This window comes from Camelus ferus, chromosome X (genome assembly GCF_009834535.1).
Source record: "Camelus ferus isolate YT-003-E chromosome X, BCGSAC_Cfer_1.0, whole genome shotgun sequence".
Taxonomy (NCBI): domain Eukaryota; kingdom Metazoa; phylum Chordata; class Mammalia; order Artiodactyla; family Camelidae; genus Camelus; species Camelus ferus.
In genome coordinates, this window is record NC_045732.1 from 71,668,121 (window position 1) to 71,685,110 (window position 16,990).

Consider the following 16,990-nt stretch of genomic DNA (forward strand, 5'->3'; position numbering starts at 1 on the left):
TTCCAGAATATAATTTCTGCTTTTTGGCCTTCAAAATTTCTCCAAACTGTGGTCAAATAGAGCTGACTTATTTGGGGCCCTTTAATGTTGGGGGACCACCAGATCCTTTTGTGCCACCCAACCTTTGGTAGTGCTGAGTTAAAATCTTTGTTTTAACCCCACCAATATCTATTTTATTTACTCCATTTCTTAATTACCATCTAAAGATTTCCACCCTGCTGGGACAAGTCCCATGACTCTCCCCTTTCTTTTATTCCACTGCTATCAATATTTGCTTTATTCATCTTATTCCTTAATAATTGTTTAAAAATTTCTACCTTGCTAAAACCATTCTCTTGATTATTTCTTCTGCCTTTCTCCATTCTCTTGTTAATAACCTAATATTTTTATTAGCATATGTAAGACCTATGAGGGGAAGCCGAGACAGCAAATTTGATAAGGCTTCTTGAACTGTCCCTCGGTTTTGCAGCAGTAAGGTTATAATGGGGTGTCCATGTAAAAGGAGCCCTTTAACCACGGCATTTACCAGGAGCTGGGTAACAAGCATACACACTGGGTGAATATGCTAGTCATCATAAAGCCGGTCCCACATGGCTTGCGTTCAAAGCATGTCAGCTGCTTCATCTATAGTGTTGCGCTTGGCATTCATAAGGGAAGATGGGCAGTCCCCTTCTCAGGATAAATTGATCTCCCAGTGGTTTTTATGCTTTTCACCAGGCTAGTTGTTCCTTAAGGAATAACCAACCTCCTGTGTGTCTGGATCACATAAAACCATTTGTGATTGTTCTATAATGATCTGTGGGTCCTGTATCAATCCAAACATGCTCTTTCATTCTGAAGCATTCAAAACCAAAGACACAGCTGCTAAATTAGTCACTCTCACAATCCATTTCAGTGAAGGTTCCTCAGCAAACTGATGATACGGATCTACAAAATAAAACAACTCCTTCACACTATGCTCTCTGGTTTAAATAGTTTCCCACTTCTGCCTTCCCCATACAATGACTACCTTCTTAATGACCAGAGATCTTGGAGGTACCCCTGCATAATTTTTACCTTGGGGTGGGGCAACTTTGAGGCTAGTGGCTGGCTGAAGCTCAGATTCACTGAAATCTGAGCTTGGTCTAGCATCAGGGTCTGGTCCAGCACTCTCTTTTACTTTCAGATTAACTATTAACAGATAACAATTACCAAGGGATTGCATATCTTATCTTTTCCTTATTATTCTGCATTCCCTTATGCATCCAGTCAGATAAGTCCTCAGGAGTTGGATATGATGAAATTAAATTTATATTTTACGGGAAGACTCAAGAAAGATTTAAATGTAAAATTTTTCTCTGCCTGTTTGGGCCTCCTTCCTCTCCTTTAGTGTTCATTATGTATCTGCATTAACTAGACCTCCCGAGGAGATAACATTCCTTCTTAATCTTGTAAGAGCTCATGATGACCCACTACTCACTTTGCATATGCAGATCTGGATTGTGTAAACTGTCAACACATCAGTTGATGTACAATCCTTTTTCTCAATAACGTATATAACTGTGCTTTGACCTCTAACAGGTGGGAGAGTCTTCAGAGCTTTCTGAAAGACTGCCTCCCTGGTTATAATCCTCAGGTCAGCTTGAATAAAATTTTCTTTTTTTTTTCTTAGATTGTATTAATTAACTTTTTGTTGACAGATCCATCCCTAAATTCCATTGGTAACGTTAACCCTTAGTAACTGATTATAGCATAGCTGTTGTCCCATACCACGGATGACTATGAATCAGAGGTTCCTCATCCCCTACCCTTTCATCCTTTCTCTTCCCAAACCACATATTTCTGTGAGCCAGGGCTGTTCTAGCAAGTCTCCCTTCTCTGACACCAACTAAAGTGGTTCTGAACCCAATTTCAATGTGTGTGTATCGGGGCGGGGGGGGGGTTCCCACACCTATAAGCAATTCTCAAATGCCAGCAGGGTGTCCTACAATTTCAACTTAATTCTGACACTATCTACCCAGAGAGAGCATCAGATTCCACAGGTAGGGGCTCAGCCCCACAAGACTGTCTTCCCTGTCAGATGTCAATCTCAAGCTCAGGTTGTTACTTGTGCTTCTGACCGACCAGCTACAAACTGGAGGTTTCCATGACCCCCTCCTTGGACTTCAGATGCCAACTGCAAATCTAGGTTGTTACCTGTACTTATGACCAACTGGCTATAAATTAGAGGTTCCTATGGTCTCCTTGGAGTCAAGTAATTTGCTAGAGTGGCTTACAGAATTCAGAAAAACATTTTACCTACTAGATCTACTGGTTTATTATCAAAGGATATAACTCAGAAATAGTCAGATGGAAGAGATGCATAGGGCAAGGCATAGGGAATGGGTGCAGAGCTTCTATGCTCTCTCCAAGCGCTCCATTCTCCCAGAATCTACATGTGTTCACCAACTCAGAAGCTCTCCAAACCCTACCCTTTTGCGTGTTTATGGAGGCCTCACTACAAAGGTATGATTGATTAAATCGTTGGCCACTGGTGATTGATTCAACTTCCATCCCCTCTCCCCTCCCAGGAGGTAATGGGGATGGGTGTTGGACTAAATATTCCAACCTTCTAATCACATTGTTTGTTCCTCTGGCAACAGGACACCATCTTTGGTACTTTCTAAAAGTCACCTTATTAACCTAAACCCAGTTGTGGTGGAAAAGGGCTTGTTATGAGTAACAAAACACCCATTTCACCATAATGGTTCTGAAGTGGATTTCCGGAACTGAAGACAGGAGATCAAATATTGTGACAAAAGGTGCTCCCATTGCTCTTATCATTCAGGGAATTTCATGGGTTTTGGGAGCTGTGAGTCAGGAACTGTGGACAAAGACCACAAATATATGAAAAATACATTTTGGTTATCTGAACGACCAATTATATTTCTTATAAATCACAGCATCACACAAAGCTTACTACAATAACTACAACAATCTAAACAATATGGTACTGGCATAAAGATAGACATATAAACCAGTGAAACAGAATAGAGTCCAGAAATAAACCTTTGCATATGCGGCCAAATGATTTTTGACAAGGGTACCAAGACCATTCAGTGGGGAATGGACATTCTTTTCAAGAAATAGTGTTGGGAAAACTGGATATCCAGATGCAAAAGAATGGATTTGGACCTCTACCTTATACCATATACTAAAATTCACTCAGAATGGATCAATGACAAACTTAAGAGCTAAAACGTTGAAACTCTTAGAAGAAAACAAAGAGAACTTCCTGGCATCAGGTTTGGCAATAATTTCTTGGCTAGGACACCAAAAACATTTTTTAAAAAAGATAAATTGGACTTTGTCAAAATCAAAAACTTTGTGCATCAAAAGACTCTTTCAAGACGGTGAAAAGGCAAGCCATAGAATGGAAGAAAATATTTGCAAAAAATCATATATATAATAAGGAGTTAGTATCAAGAATATATAAAGAACTCCTAAAACTCAACAACAACAACAAAGACCAAACAGTCCTATTTTTAAGGATTTATTTTTAAGGGCAAAGGCTTCAAATAGAGTTTTTTTTCAAAGAAGAGATATAAATTGCCACTAAGTCCATGAAAAGATGAACAACATCACTGGTCATTAGGGAAATACAAAGCAAAACCACGAGATACCACTCCACACACATTAAGATGGGTATTATCAAAACACAGAAAATAACAAATGCTGGCATGGATATGGAGAAATTTGTGTCCGTGTGCTCTGCTGGTAGGAATGTAAAATGGTGCAGCCACTGTGGAAAATAGTATGGCAGTTCCTTTAAAAAAATTCAACACAAAATTGTCATATGATGTAACAATTCCACTTCTAGTTATATACCCCAAATAACTGAAAGCAAGGACTTGAACAGATATTTGTACAACTAATGTTCTTAGCAGAATTATTCATAATAGCCAAAAAGTGGAAACAACCAAAATGTCTATTGACAGGTGAAAGGATAAACAGAAACAACAGTGAAATACTATTATCTTAAAAAGAAATAAAATTGTGATACGTGCTACAAGGATGAACTTTGAAAATATTATGCTATATTAAACAGCCAGACACAAAATAACAAATATTGTATGATTTCACTTATATATCTAGAGTTGTCACATTTGTAGAGATAGAGAATAGAATAGTGCTCATAAGGGCCTGACCAGAGTAGATAGTGGGTAGTGGGAAGTTATTGTTTAATTTTATGGCAAATTTTATGTTATGTATATTTTACCACAATTAAAAAAAATGCAAAGGGCAAACTCTAATAAATACTAGAGACTTTAGTTAATAACAACCTATCAATATTCATACGTCAATTGTAACAAGTGTATTACGCTAATGCAAGATGCTAATAATATGGAAAACTGTGGAGGGGTGTGGGAAGGGAGTGGTGGGGAGAAAGAAGTAGTACAGAGGAACTCTCCATACTTTCTGCTCTAAAACATAAAGTCAAATAATTTTTTAAATGCCAGTATTATTGCATTTTTGGCTTGTTATTCCTTGTTTTTTCCAGTGTATTGTATTCATTCATTAATTTTTATTATAGTTGATATACAATATTATGTTAGTGTCAGGTGTACAACATAGTTATCCAACAATCAAATAACATTATGAAATGATCACAAGTCCAGTAACTACCTGTCACCATACAAAATTATTACAGTATTATTGACTATATTCCTAATGATGTATATTACAGCCTCATGACATTTATTTTATAACTGGAAGTTTGTATCTTTTAATCCTTTTCACCTATTTCTCCCGATATCCTGCCCTTTCCCCTCTGGCAATCACAAGTTTGCTCTCTGTATGTGTAAGTCTGTTTCCATTTTGTTTTGTTTTTTAGATTCCATATATAAGTGAGCTCATACAGTACTTGTCTTTCTTTGTCTGACTTATTTCACTTAGCAAACCATCAACAAAATGAAAAGACAACCTACCAAATGGAAGCAAATAGTTGCAAATGATATTTCTTATAAGGGGTTAATATCCAAATTATAAAGAAATCACACAACTCAATATTAAAAAATCCAAATAGAATATGGGAAGAGAACCCGAATAGACATTTCTCCAAAGAAGACACAATGATGGCCAACAGACACATGAAAAGATGCTCAACATCACTAACAGGGAAATGCAAATTGAAACCACATTGAGATATTACCTCACACCTGTTAGAATGGCTATTATCAAAAAGGCAAGAAGTAAGGTGTTGGCGAGGATGTGGAGAAAAGGGGATCTTCATGTACTGTTGGTGGGAATGTAAATTGGTGCAGCCACTATGGAAAATATATGGAGTTTCCTCAAAAAATTAAAAATAGAACTACCACACGATCCAGCAATTCCACTCTTGAGTATTTACCTGAAGAAAACAAAAACATTAATTTGAAAAGATATATGCAACCTTATGTTCACTGAAGCATTATTTACAAGAACCATGATGTGGAAGCAACTGACATGTCCATTAATAGACCGACCAACAGATAAAGAAGACACACACACACACACGCACACACACATGGAGTATTACTCAGCCATAAAAAGAAAGAAATTGTGCCATCTGTGACAACATGGATGGACCTAGATGGCATTATGCTAAGTGAAATTAAGTCAAATAGAGAAAAACAAATTTATAGTGTGTTTTAAAACCCAAATGCATAAAACTATAATTATAAATCTGTTAATAGACATGATATATAAAATCTAATTTGTGACAATAACAACATAAAGAGGGAAATGGAGTTGTAAATTGGGCAGTTTTGTATACTTTTGAAACTAGGTTGATATTAATTCAAACTTGGGTATAATATACTTAAGATATTAATTATATAAAAAATATTATGATCTACAGAGTAGCCACCAAGAAAGAAAGAAATGAATCAAAATGGTACACTAGAGAAAGTGCCAAATTGTTTTGTATGTTGGCTGTAGCTTTTTACATTTCCACCATCAATGTACAAGGATTCCAATTTTTCTACATCCTTGCCAACACTTGCTATTATGTTTTTTAAGGAATTATTGCCATCTAGTGGTGTGAAGTGGTATCACTGTGGTTTTGATTTGCATTTCTCTAAAGACCAAAGATATTGAACGTATTTTCATGTGTTTATTGGCCATTTGCATATCTTCTTTGGAGAAATGTCTATTCAAATCCTTTGCGTTTTTTAAATGGTTTCATTTGTCTCTTTATTGAGTGGTAAGAGTTCACTATATATTCTGGATACAAGACCCATATCATATATATAATTTGCAAACATTTTCTCCTATGCTGTGAGTTGTCTTTTCACTTTATTGATGGTATCATTTGAAGAATCTTGCTAATTTTAAAGCCAAATCGAGTAAGCTTCATGTTTTTTTGCTCTGAGAAGTGCTGAAGGAAAATACTTGTTATTTTTTATATTATCCATCAAATTCTGTTACTGATGTAATAGAGCCAACACTTTAGTTACTCAAGATATTCAAGCCACTGGTTTATTGAATCCTTATGAGTCTAGGATATTCTAGTATATTCAGCTTTGAGACAAAGATGCCAGAACAAAACTATCTATTTCAGAGTAGTTTGATTAACCAAAAATGACTTTCTGCTTCAATCACAATGGAAACCTATCTGTATATGCTTTTAGTTATGACTAGTAAATGAAGCAGATATTATGGTCCCTGTAATAAAGAGGCTGACTTCATTTTTTTTAATCTTTGACTACTGATAGCTTTTGAGCCTCATCCCTCCTTCTCCCCTACCCCACATATGAATAAGTTGATAGCTTCCCCTTCTGCCCCATATCTGGGCAAGCTGCTCAGAAAACCAAGGTGCTCCCTCCTTAGGCACTGGTAGGAAATTCAAACCACCTGCAGGAACCCTCACCCTGGACCCATCTCCTAGCTACCATAATACCCCAAGGACATCTCCTCCTATGCTCTCAAGCCATTTTCAGACCTGTCTGGGAGCCACTCTGCTCTGTCCAGAAAGCCTCTTTATGTGAGTAATAACTTTTCATACTGTCTTGGTGTGTATATATGTGTGACATCATCAATATCAGCATCTGAACCAAATTTGGGGTGATACTGTGTTCTGTCTCTGAGGGGTGGCCACAGCATCCCCAAAAGAAAACATTTTTTTCTGTACAATGGAGCCATGGGTTTCTTGCAAAATGAAGAGAAGGGGAGGGGGAATTCATTGTGAAGCTTTTCATTTAATAGAGTTTTTCATCCAGGCTATCTTTGGAAACTTCAATGTTATATTTCAAAACTTTACTATATATGTGTGTGTGTGTATATGTATATATAAAATGACATTAGTGGATTTATGCAAATTATAAAAATTCCTACTATTCTTGGTATACCAGAAAAATCACATTACTTTAACAGGAGTCTCAAATGGAAAAGGAACAACTTTTGAGCCATTTCCTCTTGTTTCTTATCCACTTAAGATTTATACACCAAGGGATAACATTCACAGAAGTTTTTGTTCTTCAAACCAGACCAGTTTTGACTTAGAGGAAATTATCTGTTGTGAAAACTGAAGGATGATAGTGTGCCCCTCCTCTAAGAGCTTTTTTATACTTATTCACTGACAGATGGATCATTAACTCTGGACCAGGATTTCTCACTAAGATGCTGCAGACAGCCTGAAGTCCTGTGTGGCTTGAATGTAGGTCACACGGTGGGATAAAATGGAAAGGTGCTGAAGGATATAGGGCCCTGAAAGCCTTGCTAGCGAATCTGGTGATATTATATAGATGAATCCCCACTGAAACTTCTTGTAAAATTGAGGGCACAGCAGAGGGTCAGTGGGTGCTAATAGTCCAGTTGTGCTGTAGGAAGATTACTTGCTTTACTTGATGACAGGAAAGATGAGAAATCTACACTGATTTTTATCCCCAGCCAGCAACATTTTAAGACAAGTAACATCTGGATCAGCCCTGATACTACATGGGCATGCCTGAATTATTTTTCCAGGAAAGGGGATGAAAGAAGAGATGAGTAATGGAGTTTTGACTTTGAGTACAACCCAGGAATGATTTGGGAACTGACTCTGTCTTCCATAATTCCCACCCAAGGAGAGACCAGCAGCTTCTTGCTTTCACAGAGACACCTACATCCCACACTCACCCTTCTCTTTAGCTGACGGAAAATTCCACAGCCATCAACTGATTAAGTGTGTGCTCCATAGGGCATTTGAGACACAGTATTTCCAAAAGGTCTCGTCCAATTGTACTGTGAAGATTCCCAACTCTGAAAGCAGTACCCACAGCTAGAATTCCAGGCTATGGGAGTTCTGTGGATTAAAAAACAAGTTATAAAGAACTTCAAAAATCACCTAAGTTGCAACTGTATGTTGCAAAAAGCCTACCTGCATTTTTTCACCCTTAATACACAAGTGTGGCTGGTTGTCCTTCATTTCAACTCCTAGATATATGAAAGATAAGATTCAGATTTGACCTTAATAGAAATTATACTAAGGATAGCTGCTAAAACTAAGGGTACATGACACCTTTTGAGTTTTTTCAGTTTAGGCCTTCCCGTTAATACATAAAAAGTTAGGAGAGAGAGGAAGTTCCATAGAAAGGCCAGTATTTGTACCCTGATCCTAATATTTGTATTCCCCAATTCTGGGCAGTTAAGGAAAGAGAATAACAGCAAAGGAGGCAGAGGGTAGGAGAGGCAGAGGTGGTCCCAGATCCCAACCTATACTCTGAGATTCTATGCCACAAACCCCTAAACAGAACCTAGTTTTTGTTAAGTGCAAATCATCATGTCCAAAGCATTCGTCAGCAAACAAAAGCAAGTATGAGAGTAAACAGTCACCAAGGTGGGACAAATGAGACTATCCACAAAGCAGTTTCTGTAGTTGGACCCTAGAAAGGCCCTCCTCTGAGGCCAAGGAATACAGGGGGAGGGAGCCACAGATGCAGTAAACTTGGTACCCCAGGATGGGGTATCTGGATGTTGAGGGCACAATGGGACTAGGTCCTTTCAGAGCCATACTCCCTTGGCTTTGCTAAATGGGGGTGAGAACCAGGAATTTTCTTGGAGGTTAAAAAGCTTCAAGGTATCCTGATGAGACATCTTTTGTGAAAGGCTGAACACAAATTCTGGGACTCAGACCGAAATGAAAGCATCTGTATTCCTTTTCTCCTAAGTCTGTGTCTTCACCTTTTTCCCAGATCTGCCCAGATGTCAGCTTACGAGGACGGTAGCACAGTCCTGTCTCGTGTGCAGAGTGATTCTACTCCTTGAACATGCTGAAACTAAAGGGTCGGTCAGTGTAAACTTATTTTGTTTGTACCCCGCTACAGACTCAGACAGTGCTCCTTATCATTCTTTTTTTTTTTTGTGCTTCATCCCTCTGACTAGACTTCAACTAAAGAACTAGGACAATGTTTTCACCAGTTTTAGCATGCAAGTTTATTAACATGTAAATGAAGTCTCAAATGAATACACCTATGTCAATATAAAGCACAGAAGTATAGCTTACTCAGGATGAATAAATTCATTATCAGGTCATGTTGCAGAAATACTAAAAATATCTCAATTTACAAAGCACAATAAAAATCAACAAATATTCAAATTCTCAAGATCATTTGGTACCTGTAAAATTGGCTCCTTCAATCAACACAGAGCATAAATACTGAAATAATTATAATATGCATTGGTTTCATATTACAATACCAAAAAATTGTTCAAGCTTTGTGAGAACATACAGCTATTCAGAGTTTGAGTATTAATCGTATAACTTTATCTCTCACCTCAGGGTCACTGTGCTCTGCTAAGTCTTGTAGTTTCTGACCAAACTCTTTTGCTTCCTGGAATATGGAAATAAGTTCAGATTTAGTGAACTCTTCCTTGGTAAATAGCTTCACCTTCTTTTTGAACTGGAAATTTATATTCTCAAATATTTCAATGATATTAAGAATATTGGCCTTTGACTCATTTTTGTTAAAGGGTGCAACCAATGATGAAAGTACTTTGGCACTGATCAGTTCTCTTGTATTGGCTTGATTTTTAGACAAGCGTGAAAACACTTTTAAAACATAAAACTTGGTTTTGACACTTCCCTTGTTTAACAAGGTGAGGAAATCTGGAATGTAACTGACAATCGTATGATGATCCTCAAATTTTACACTCAGTTGCACTAATAATTTTAGTCCAGCCAGTTGCAAAGGGGAGTTCAAGGGATAAGAGGTTATGTCCTTACAAACTTGATTTATGTACGATTCTCCTGTATTTGGTCCTGCAGAAGACTCAGAGTTGTCATCCACCATATTTGAAGCTCTGCGGTGTTCTTTAACATTGGGATTATTGACCAAGTTTTCAATCATAACAGTAATACCTACATCATGAATTATATCTTGAGTAAATGGATAAGCAGGACTGATGCCCATTATCATTGTAGCTATTTGATGAATAAAAGGATCCTTAGTTAACTTAAGTAGGGCAACGAGTTTATCAAACTCTTTAGGCTCTAAACTAAAAACACGTGATTTGCAGCGGCAGGCTTTTGGATTGGGCCCATACTTTTCCCTATACCTAACCTGTTTTTTGATCTCAGCTAAGGTCTGGAAGTAAGGGCCATTATAGGGTGGGATCTTGGTCAGAGGCCGAATCCCCAGAGGAGTTTCAATCAAAGTCTCAACCAGAGTCCAATTCCCCTCTGGAGGCAAGGATCCCTGCCCTCCCTCTACTGGGACTAGGACACAATACCTGGCCCTTGACCACGCTGCTGCTTTTTGCTTTATAGTGAGTTCAGGTTTGGGTTTGGGTGTGGGCTCGGGCTTTTCCTCGATCTTAGGTGGAGGCTCATAAACTTGGAAAGAGGTCTCTTCTTCAGGCCAGAACCAGGATCCTACGCTAGGCTCTTCTCCAGTCCAAAACCAAGAGCAGACATTTTCTTCATCCTCATCACTGGACTTGATTACAATACCAGCCCTGTCCCCAGCCCTCAACTTGATGCTGGCCTCTCTCCTCCTTTGGGATCTGGACCCAATATTGCCTTTATCATCAGCTTTGGCAAAGGACTTGATACTGGCTTCACTTCCAGCACCAGCCTTGACTTCATACTTAGTCCCAGCACTGACTCTGGATATAGGTACGGCCTTTGACTTGGTTTCGGACACTATACCAGGTTTGGCCACGGGTTTTGCCTTAATCTCAGCCATGTCTCTAGTCTTAGTCATAGCTTCCATCTTGCTCACTTCCCTTGTCATAGCCACGGCCTCAGTGTAGGTCACTGAGGCCACTGCTCCATCCTCAGCCTTGACCTGGGTCACTGGTCTTGTTTTCAGTTCTGCCTCAGCCACTGCCTTGGCTTGGATCTTAGCCTTGGCTCTAGTGTGGACAGGGCCACTGATTCCAGCTTTCAGGCCAGCCCCAGCCCCTCCTCTGCCCCTGCCTTAGCCTCAAAGCCAATCATGATCCAAGTTAAAGGCAAGGTCAAATTATGTAAACCCCCACCCCCGTCTCAGCCTTGACTGAAGGTCTGTCCCAGGTTGGTGTTTTCATACAAAGTCCAGTTGTCACTCAGACCCCTTTCCAACTATAGGCTCTGCCAATGATATAAACAACGTGCAGAGGAAGCTCACTCAGGGAAGGAAAGGATGGCTGTGTGCCTGAGCGCAGCCCTGTGGAGGGTGGTGGTCTTCAGCCACTCCAAGGCCACCAGATCTGCCACTGAAGTTGGACCTAGGGGTGGAGGAAGGAAATGGGGCTTTGAGTCTTTTCCAATTTTTTTCTCATGTTGATTAGCACAGAGAGACAGGAAAGTATGGTAATTTAGTGCTAAGTGGAAAAGATAATTAGCAAACTTTCTCTCCCTTCATTTCATGCTCCCTACTACTGCAGGAGCAACTGATCTTTTTTTCCAGACACAGAACAGGAGTATGGGGAGTGGGAAAGCTGGACGGGACTGAGAGAGACTGAAGAATCCCTGGACTGGCTCTTTACCCATACTGCACCCAAGCAGATCTCCACTACCTCATTCTACAGGTCTACTGAGGAAGTCTCCACACTCATAGCAACCTGCACTAATCTGGAGTGATTTTCTCCTCGTTTCCTTGCCTTCAATGATGACAAGCCCTACCACAGACCTAAAGGCAGATTTATGGACAAATAAACAAGTAGGAGGAGGGGGGAGGTATAGCTCAGAGGTAGAGCATGTGCTTAGCATGCACTAGGTCCTGGGTTCAATCCCCAGGACCTCCATTAAAAATAATAGTAAATAGATAAATAGATAAACCTAATTATCTCCCCCCTTCAAAAAAAAGAAGTTGAAGATAATTTTAAAAAACCAGGAGGATACAGAAATCAATCTCTTGGTAGAGTGACCTTGGTCCCTGGTCCCTATATTTGTTATCTGTCTAGTGTTTCCCTCCTCCTGGTCCTTTCTTCCTACTGTCCTGCTTCAGGACTCCTCCTCCTCCCTGTTTCCCACCATTTCCCTCTTCAGAGACTGCCTTGGCATTTCCCTATTTCGGAACTGGGCTAGGGTGAAGCATAAGAACCGGAAAACCAAGTGGGAAGTAATAAAAGCATATATTATCCTTCTATGCCCCCAAAGCTTAAGAAGGCTCCCAATTAAATCACCAGGGGACCAAATGGGTTAGTAAAATGGCAAAACAGAAGAGATAGAATCCTCTAGTCTCAATCACTCTACCTTCGCACCAATCTAAACAGATACAAGACACATTTATTTTCTTCATTATTTCCTAGCTTCAAGTTGGGTTACCATTTATAAACCTTCACAGCAACTGAGAGTTCCACAGACCTAAGGACAGATCTACACACAGAGATTCACAAATGCAGAGATAGATAAATAGACTCGACAAGAGACAATGGAGACTGAGTCCTTCCTTGGTAGAGATCAGCACCTAGGACACTGATCCTTTCTGGATGCAGTTACACGATTGCCAAAATTTTTTAAATTTCTATCTCCCTTTCTTCCTCCCTTCCCCCAAATCTCCAAGCTCCTCTGCTCTATTCTCAAAGTCTGACGATTCCCCTCCAGAGACAACTCAATCATCCCTGCAAGATAGTGGTCGTGTCAGTAGGGATGGAATGCCCAGACAAACCATGAAAGTTGGCTGGGAAATCAATGAAAAGCATTATTTCCCAATTTAATCTAAGTTCTTATGTTTTCTTCTACTCCTCAAAGCCTATCATCTTCTTCATCACAATGGGAGTAAGGTAGGACTGTTTGGAAAGCTGACAGAAAGGAGATCTGGAGTTTTCCCTAAACCCCCTACCTCCACTAGTCTTAGCCATCTACCACACAAGCACTGCCCACTCTACAGAAATTAGGCCAATTTTCTTTTATTTATCCCCTCCCTTTAAGGTTCCCTGCCCCTCACAGATCTTTACAGGAAGGTGTAATACCGCAAATGTAGGAACAGACCTACACATACAAACGCATGACACACACTCAAAAACCAAATGAAAAGACAGTGGGAGAGACTTGGTCAGACTAGTAATCAGGACATGAGACCCTTTTCTAATCCAGGGCCTTGATTATCAAACACTTACAACCTCTTTTTACACTCTCCCTTCCAGGGCTTCCCAGATAACTGCTCTCACGACAGCAGCAGCCCCTCCTATTAATATAATCCGCCATTTCTCCGCTAGAAGCCGCTACTACACTCCTTTCCCTCGCCAAACATGGTCGGAGGTGGGGCGAATGTCTGGAAATCAAGCTAGCAAGAGGAAGATCATTTAAAATTTATCGTTGTGTGCCACTCAAATGACCCCCGTCCCTCTCTCCCTTCTCACCGCCCGCGCCCCAACGACCAGGTCACATCGCCCACGTTCATCTCTGACACCCATAACCACACTCCCAAGCGATGCCCACCTTCTCACTGACCTGCTCTGCTTGGATCAGAGGAAAATCAGTTTTCTCATTTCCTTGCCTCGAGGGGTGCCGAGCCCTAAGAAAGAGGGACGGACAGTCAGACGGACACAAGGACAAGAGACAATGGCGGCGACTGTGTGTGGGGATTGGCCTGGCACCTGGTATTTAAGACGAGATACCTGTTTTATCAGATGAAGGGCAAACAATTGTCACTTTTTGGTATTTCCTTCTCCTTCTGGTCCCCAAGGCGCCTCAGGGACCCGCTCCTAGTGACTCTTTAACAGCTACCTCTTCCTCCGCAGTCTCTTGTCTCGCCACGTCCCCAGAACCAAAACCGACAGCAGGAGCAGCTAGAGAGGCGTTTAAGGGGATCCGGCCTCGCGGAAGCGGAGTGATACCAAGCTTTGCGTTACGCCGCTCCTTCCTCCAGCTGCGCGCTCCGTCCCGCCCACCCTCGGTTTCGGATTCTGGACTGGGCAGGGGCGGGGTCTGGGTATGAGAAAGCAGCGCCGGGCTGAAAGAAGCAAACTAAAGTCAAAGGGTCTCAGTATTAGTTCTCCTCTCTTAGGAGCTCCCTCCGCCAAACCTACAATCTTTTCCCCTGATCTGAAACGAATATGGTTTTCTGGAGGTGGCGACTGTGAATCAGCCTCGGTCTGATAAAGCGGACGGATACCAAAATGTGGTGTTACACACTGCCCTCTCCAAATCCCTAGGCCCACCGAAGTGGGTGGGTTGGGGGAGGGAGCCGAGGTGAGAAGGTCGGGAAACAGACTCAAGACAGAAAGGTTCAAAACTGAGAGAGGAGGATAAATTCTCATCTATTCCAAAAACTATGCGCTGCCTCTATGAGAAAAGCCCCTCCCAGCCGCCCCTCCCAAGTAATTTTCTGAACACATGGGCAGGGGTGGGGCGTCTGGAAAGCTGCTCTGGTTGGACTTGATCTGTATCAAACAGCTTAGTTTTTCCTTGTTCTTCTCTAAGTCCCTTACTGACTACTGTATTTCTCAAACAGAAATAATCGAAGATGAGGTGGGATGAGAATATAGGGAGACTATAGCAGAGACAGACGGAGAGAAGCATCTTAATACCAAACTACCCCGATGTGTACGTGTGCCATTATGCCCTGCCTCGCCTCCTGACGCCCACGATATTTTTCTGCACTTAAGTATGCAGGGACTTGAGCTTGGGTATGCAGGAAAACAACTCTGTACTCATGGAAGAGGATTAATACTCGAATATCTTTGTACTCGTGGCATCCTTACCCCATACTCCGCCGCTCACCGTGTGGTTTCCTTATTTGTCACCTAAAATGGAAGATGAAGTGGAAGCAAAATTTTAAAAAGCAGCACTAAAGTGATAACGGATTAAATGCCAAACTGTCCCGTTGTGGGCCCCTTTTAGGCCTGACCCACCATTGCACAAGAAGTCAGGTGAGGTAAAGGAAATGTTAGGAAAGCAGGCTGGGAGGGGTGAGGCTATTTGAGGCCAGACCACTTTGGAGGTCCTGGGGCGGCCCTCCCCAGGTGTGCTTTTATTGTTGCTGGGACCGTGGACTGGAGGAAGGTGGGAGGGGGCGCCCACGGAGCCCCAGCCATTGTCCCTCTTCTAAGGGAAGGCAGTTGAGGAAACAAACCACTTGTCTGCACCAGCGTCGTCATTTTTTCTGCCACACTGCTTCTCATTCGAAATGGTAACACACTTTGCCATTTTGTAGTCCCCACCATCGCTCAGGAAAGAGGGCCTTTGCCTGTCCAGACCCAAACCAGGTCATACAGTCCTCCCTGTGTGTCTCCCACACACACAGCCCGGTGTCAGGCGCTAAATAGGGCCGGTTTTGGCGCCTCTTTTACTGTCCTCTCTAAGGAAACAGGACGCTACCCGTGCACTTCTCAAGGCACATCCTAGCTGCTCTCCTGACTCCTCCTCTTCTCTCATCACTATATCCTGCCTAATGGATGCATATCCTCATTCTCCCTGAATATATAAAAAATTTGACTTTCCATTTCAAGTTGAAAGAGATGAGGGGCCATTGAGTCATGAGAATTCCATGGTGCCTTCTATTGTTTACGGATCAGTGACTATCTCTAGGTGTGTCTTCATCTATGATGTCTGTAACCCCAAGGCTTACCCTAGAGTCTGGTACACAGGAGATGGTCTCTACATAATTTTCAATGGAGGAAGGAACCAAGGGATTTTAAAAATAAATTTTGGAAAGAAACCTGGAGTATCTTAATATTGCATATTTTAATGAACTTTTGGGGGGATACATATAATTTGGATTTAATGGGAGTTTGTTTTTCTTTTTCTGTCTTCTTTTCAAGCTTGAAACTATGCCTTACTAAGTTCCTTAATATATAGCAAACCCCTATTAATTCATAAAGAAAAGACCAATGACCAACAATCCAATAGGAAAATGGGCAAATATATGAAGAGATTGTTCATTAAAAAGACAAATCAATATTTCTTAAATATATGAGAAAATGTTTCATCTCACTGATTACAGAAGTACAAATTGTGATTACAATGATATATCATTTCTCATCAATCATATCGGCAAAGAACAAAAAGTTTCTTTATCATGATAGTTGAGCTAGAGGAGGGTAGAGAGGACAATAAGGGAGCAAGTGATAGTAAAATCTGTCAAGATCAGTGGATTAGAGATTCTGATGACATTGAAAGAAAGTGGGGTTTGGGTACCAAAGGGGATGAGCTAAAAGAGGGGAGATGATGGTCATGGAAAGGGATGTTTGGAACTGAGATTATGGAGGAGTTGCTATAATTGCAATGGCAAATCCTAGGGTATGGTCATGCAAGTGGAGTAAGTAGCTGAGGTGGGGGTCAAGGACAATGTCATGGCAAAGAAATGTTCGAGGAACTGAAGGAGCCAGTGTGTTAGAATGCTCATTCTTGAACTCACCAGGAATTAAGACAGGACTACTACCATTGGGAGTGACCTAGTTCCAGGAGCTAAACTTTGTGAGGAATAAGTGGCAACAGCGGGAGACTGAAATTTGGTAGATGACAACAACAATAAAGGCTAGTCAGTGACACTAGCTGTCAGAAGCTGGAGGTTTTCAGGGATGTTCTATAGGCAGCAGTGAGAAGCATGGAAAACATTTACTGGAACTTCAGGCTCTGTGGTAC

At 41.0% G+C, this 16,990-nt stretch overlaps 1 protein-coding gene across 1 annotated transcript; it reads right to left on the reverse strand.

Annotated features, from left to right (window-relative positions):
- Positions 1-9,327: 9,327 nt before the first annotated feature.
- Positions 9,328-11,591, reverse strand: ARMCX5 (armadillo repeat containing X-linked 5). Its single transcript, XM_032475296.1, has one exon. The coding sequence runs from the start codon at positions 11,208-11,210 to the stop codon at positions 9,714-9,716; it is 1,497 nt and encodes a 498-aa protein (XP_032331187.1). The 5' UTR covers positions 11,211-11,591; the 3' UTR covers positions 9,328-9,713.
- Positions 11,592-16,990: the final 5,399 nt, after the last annotated feature.

Excerpts from the sequence above, each read along its gene's own strand:
- ARMCX5 (XM_032475296.1), bottom strand. The coding sequence starts at position 11,210 with ATGACAAGGGAAGTGAGCAAGATGGAAGCTATGACTAAGACTAGAGAC.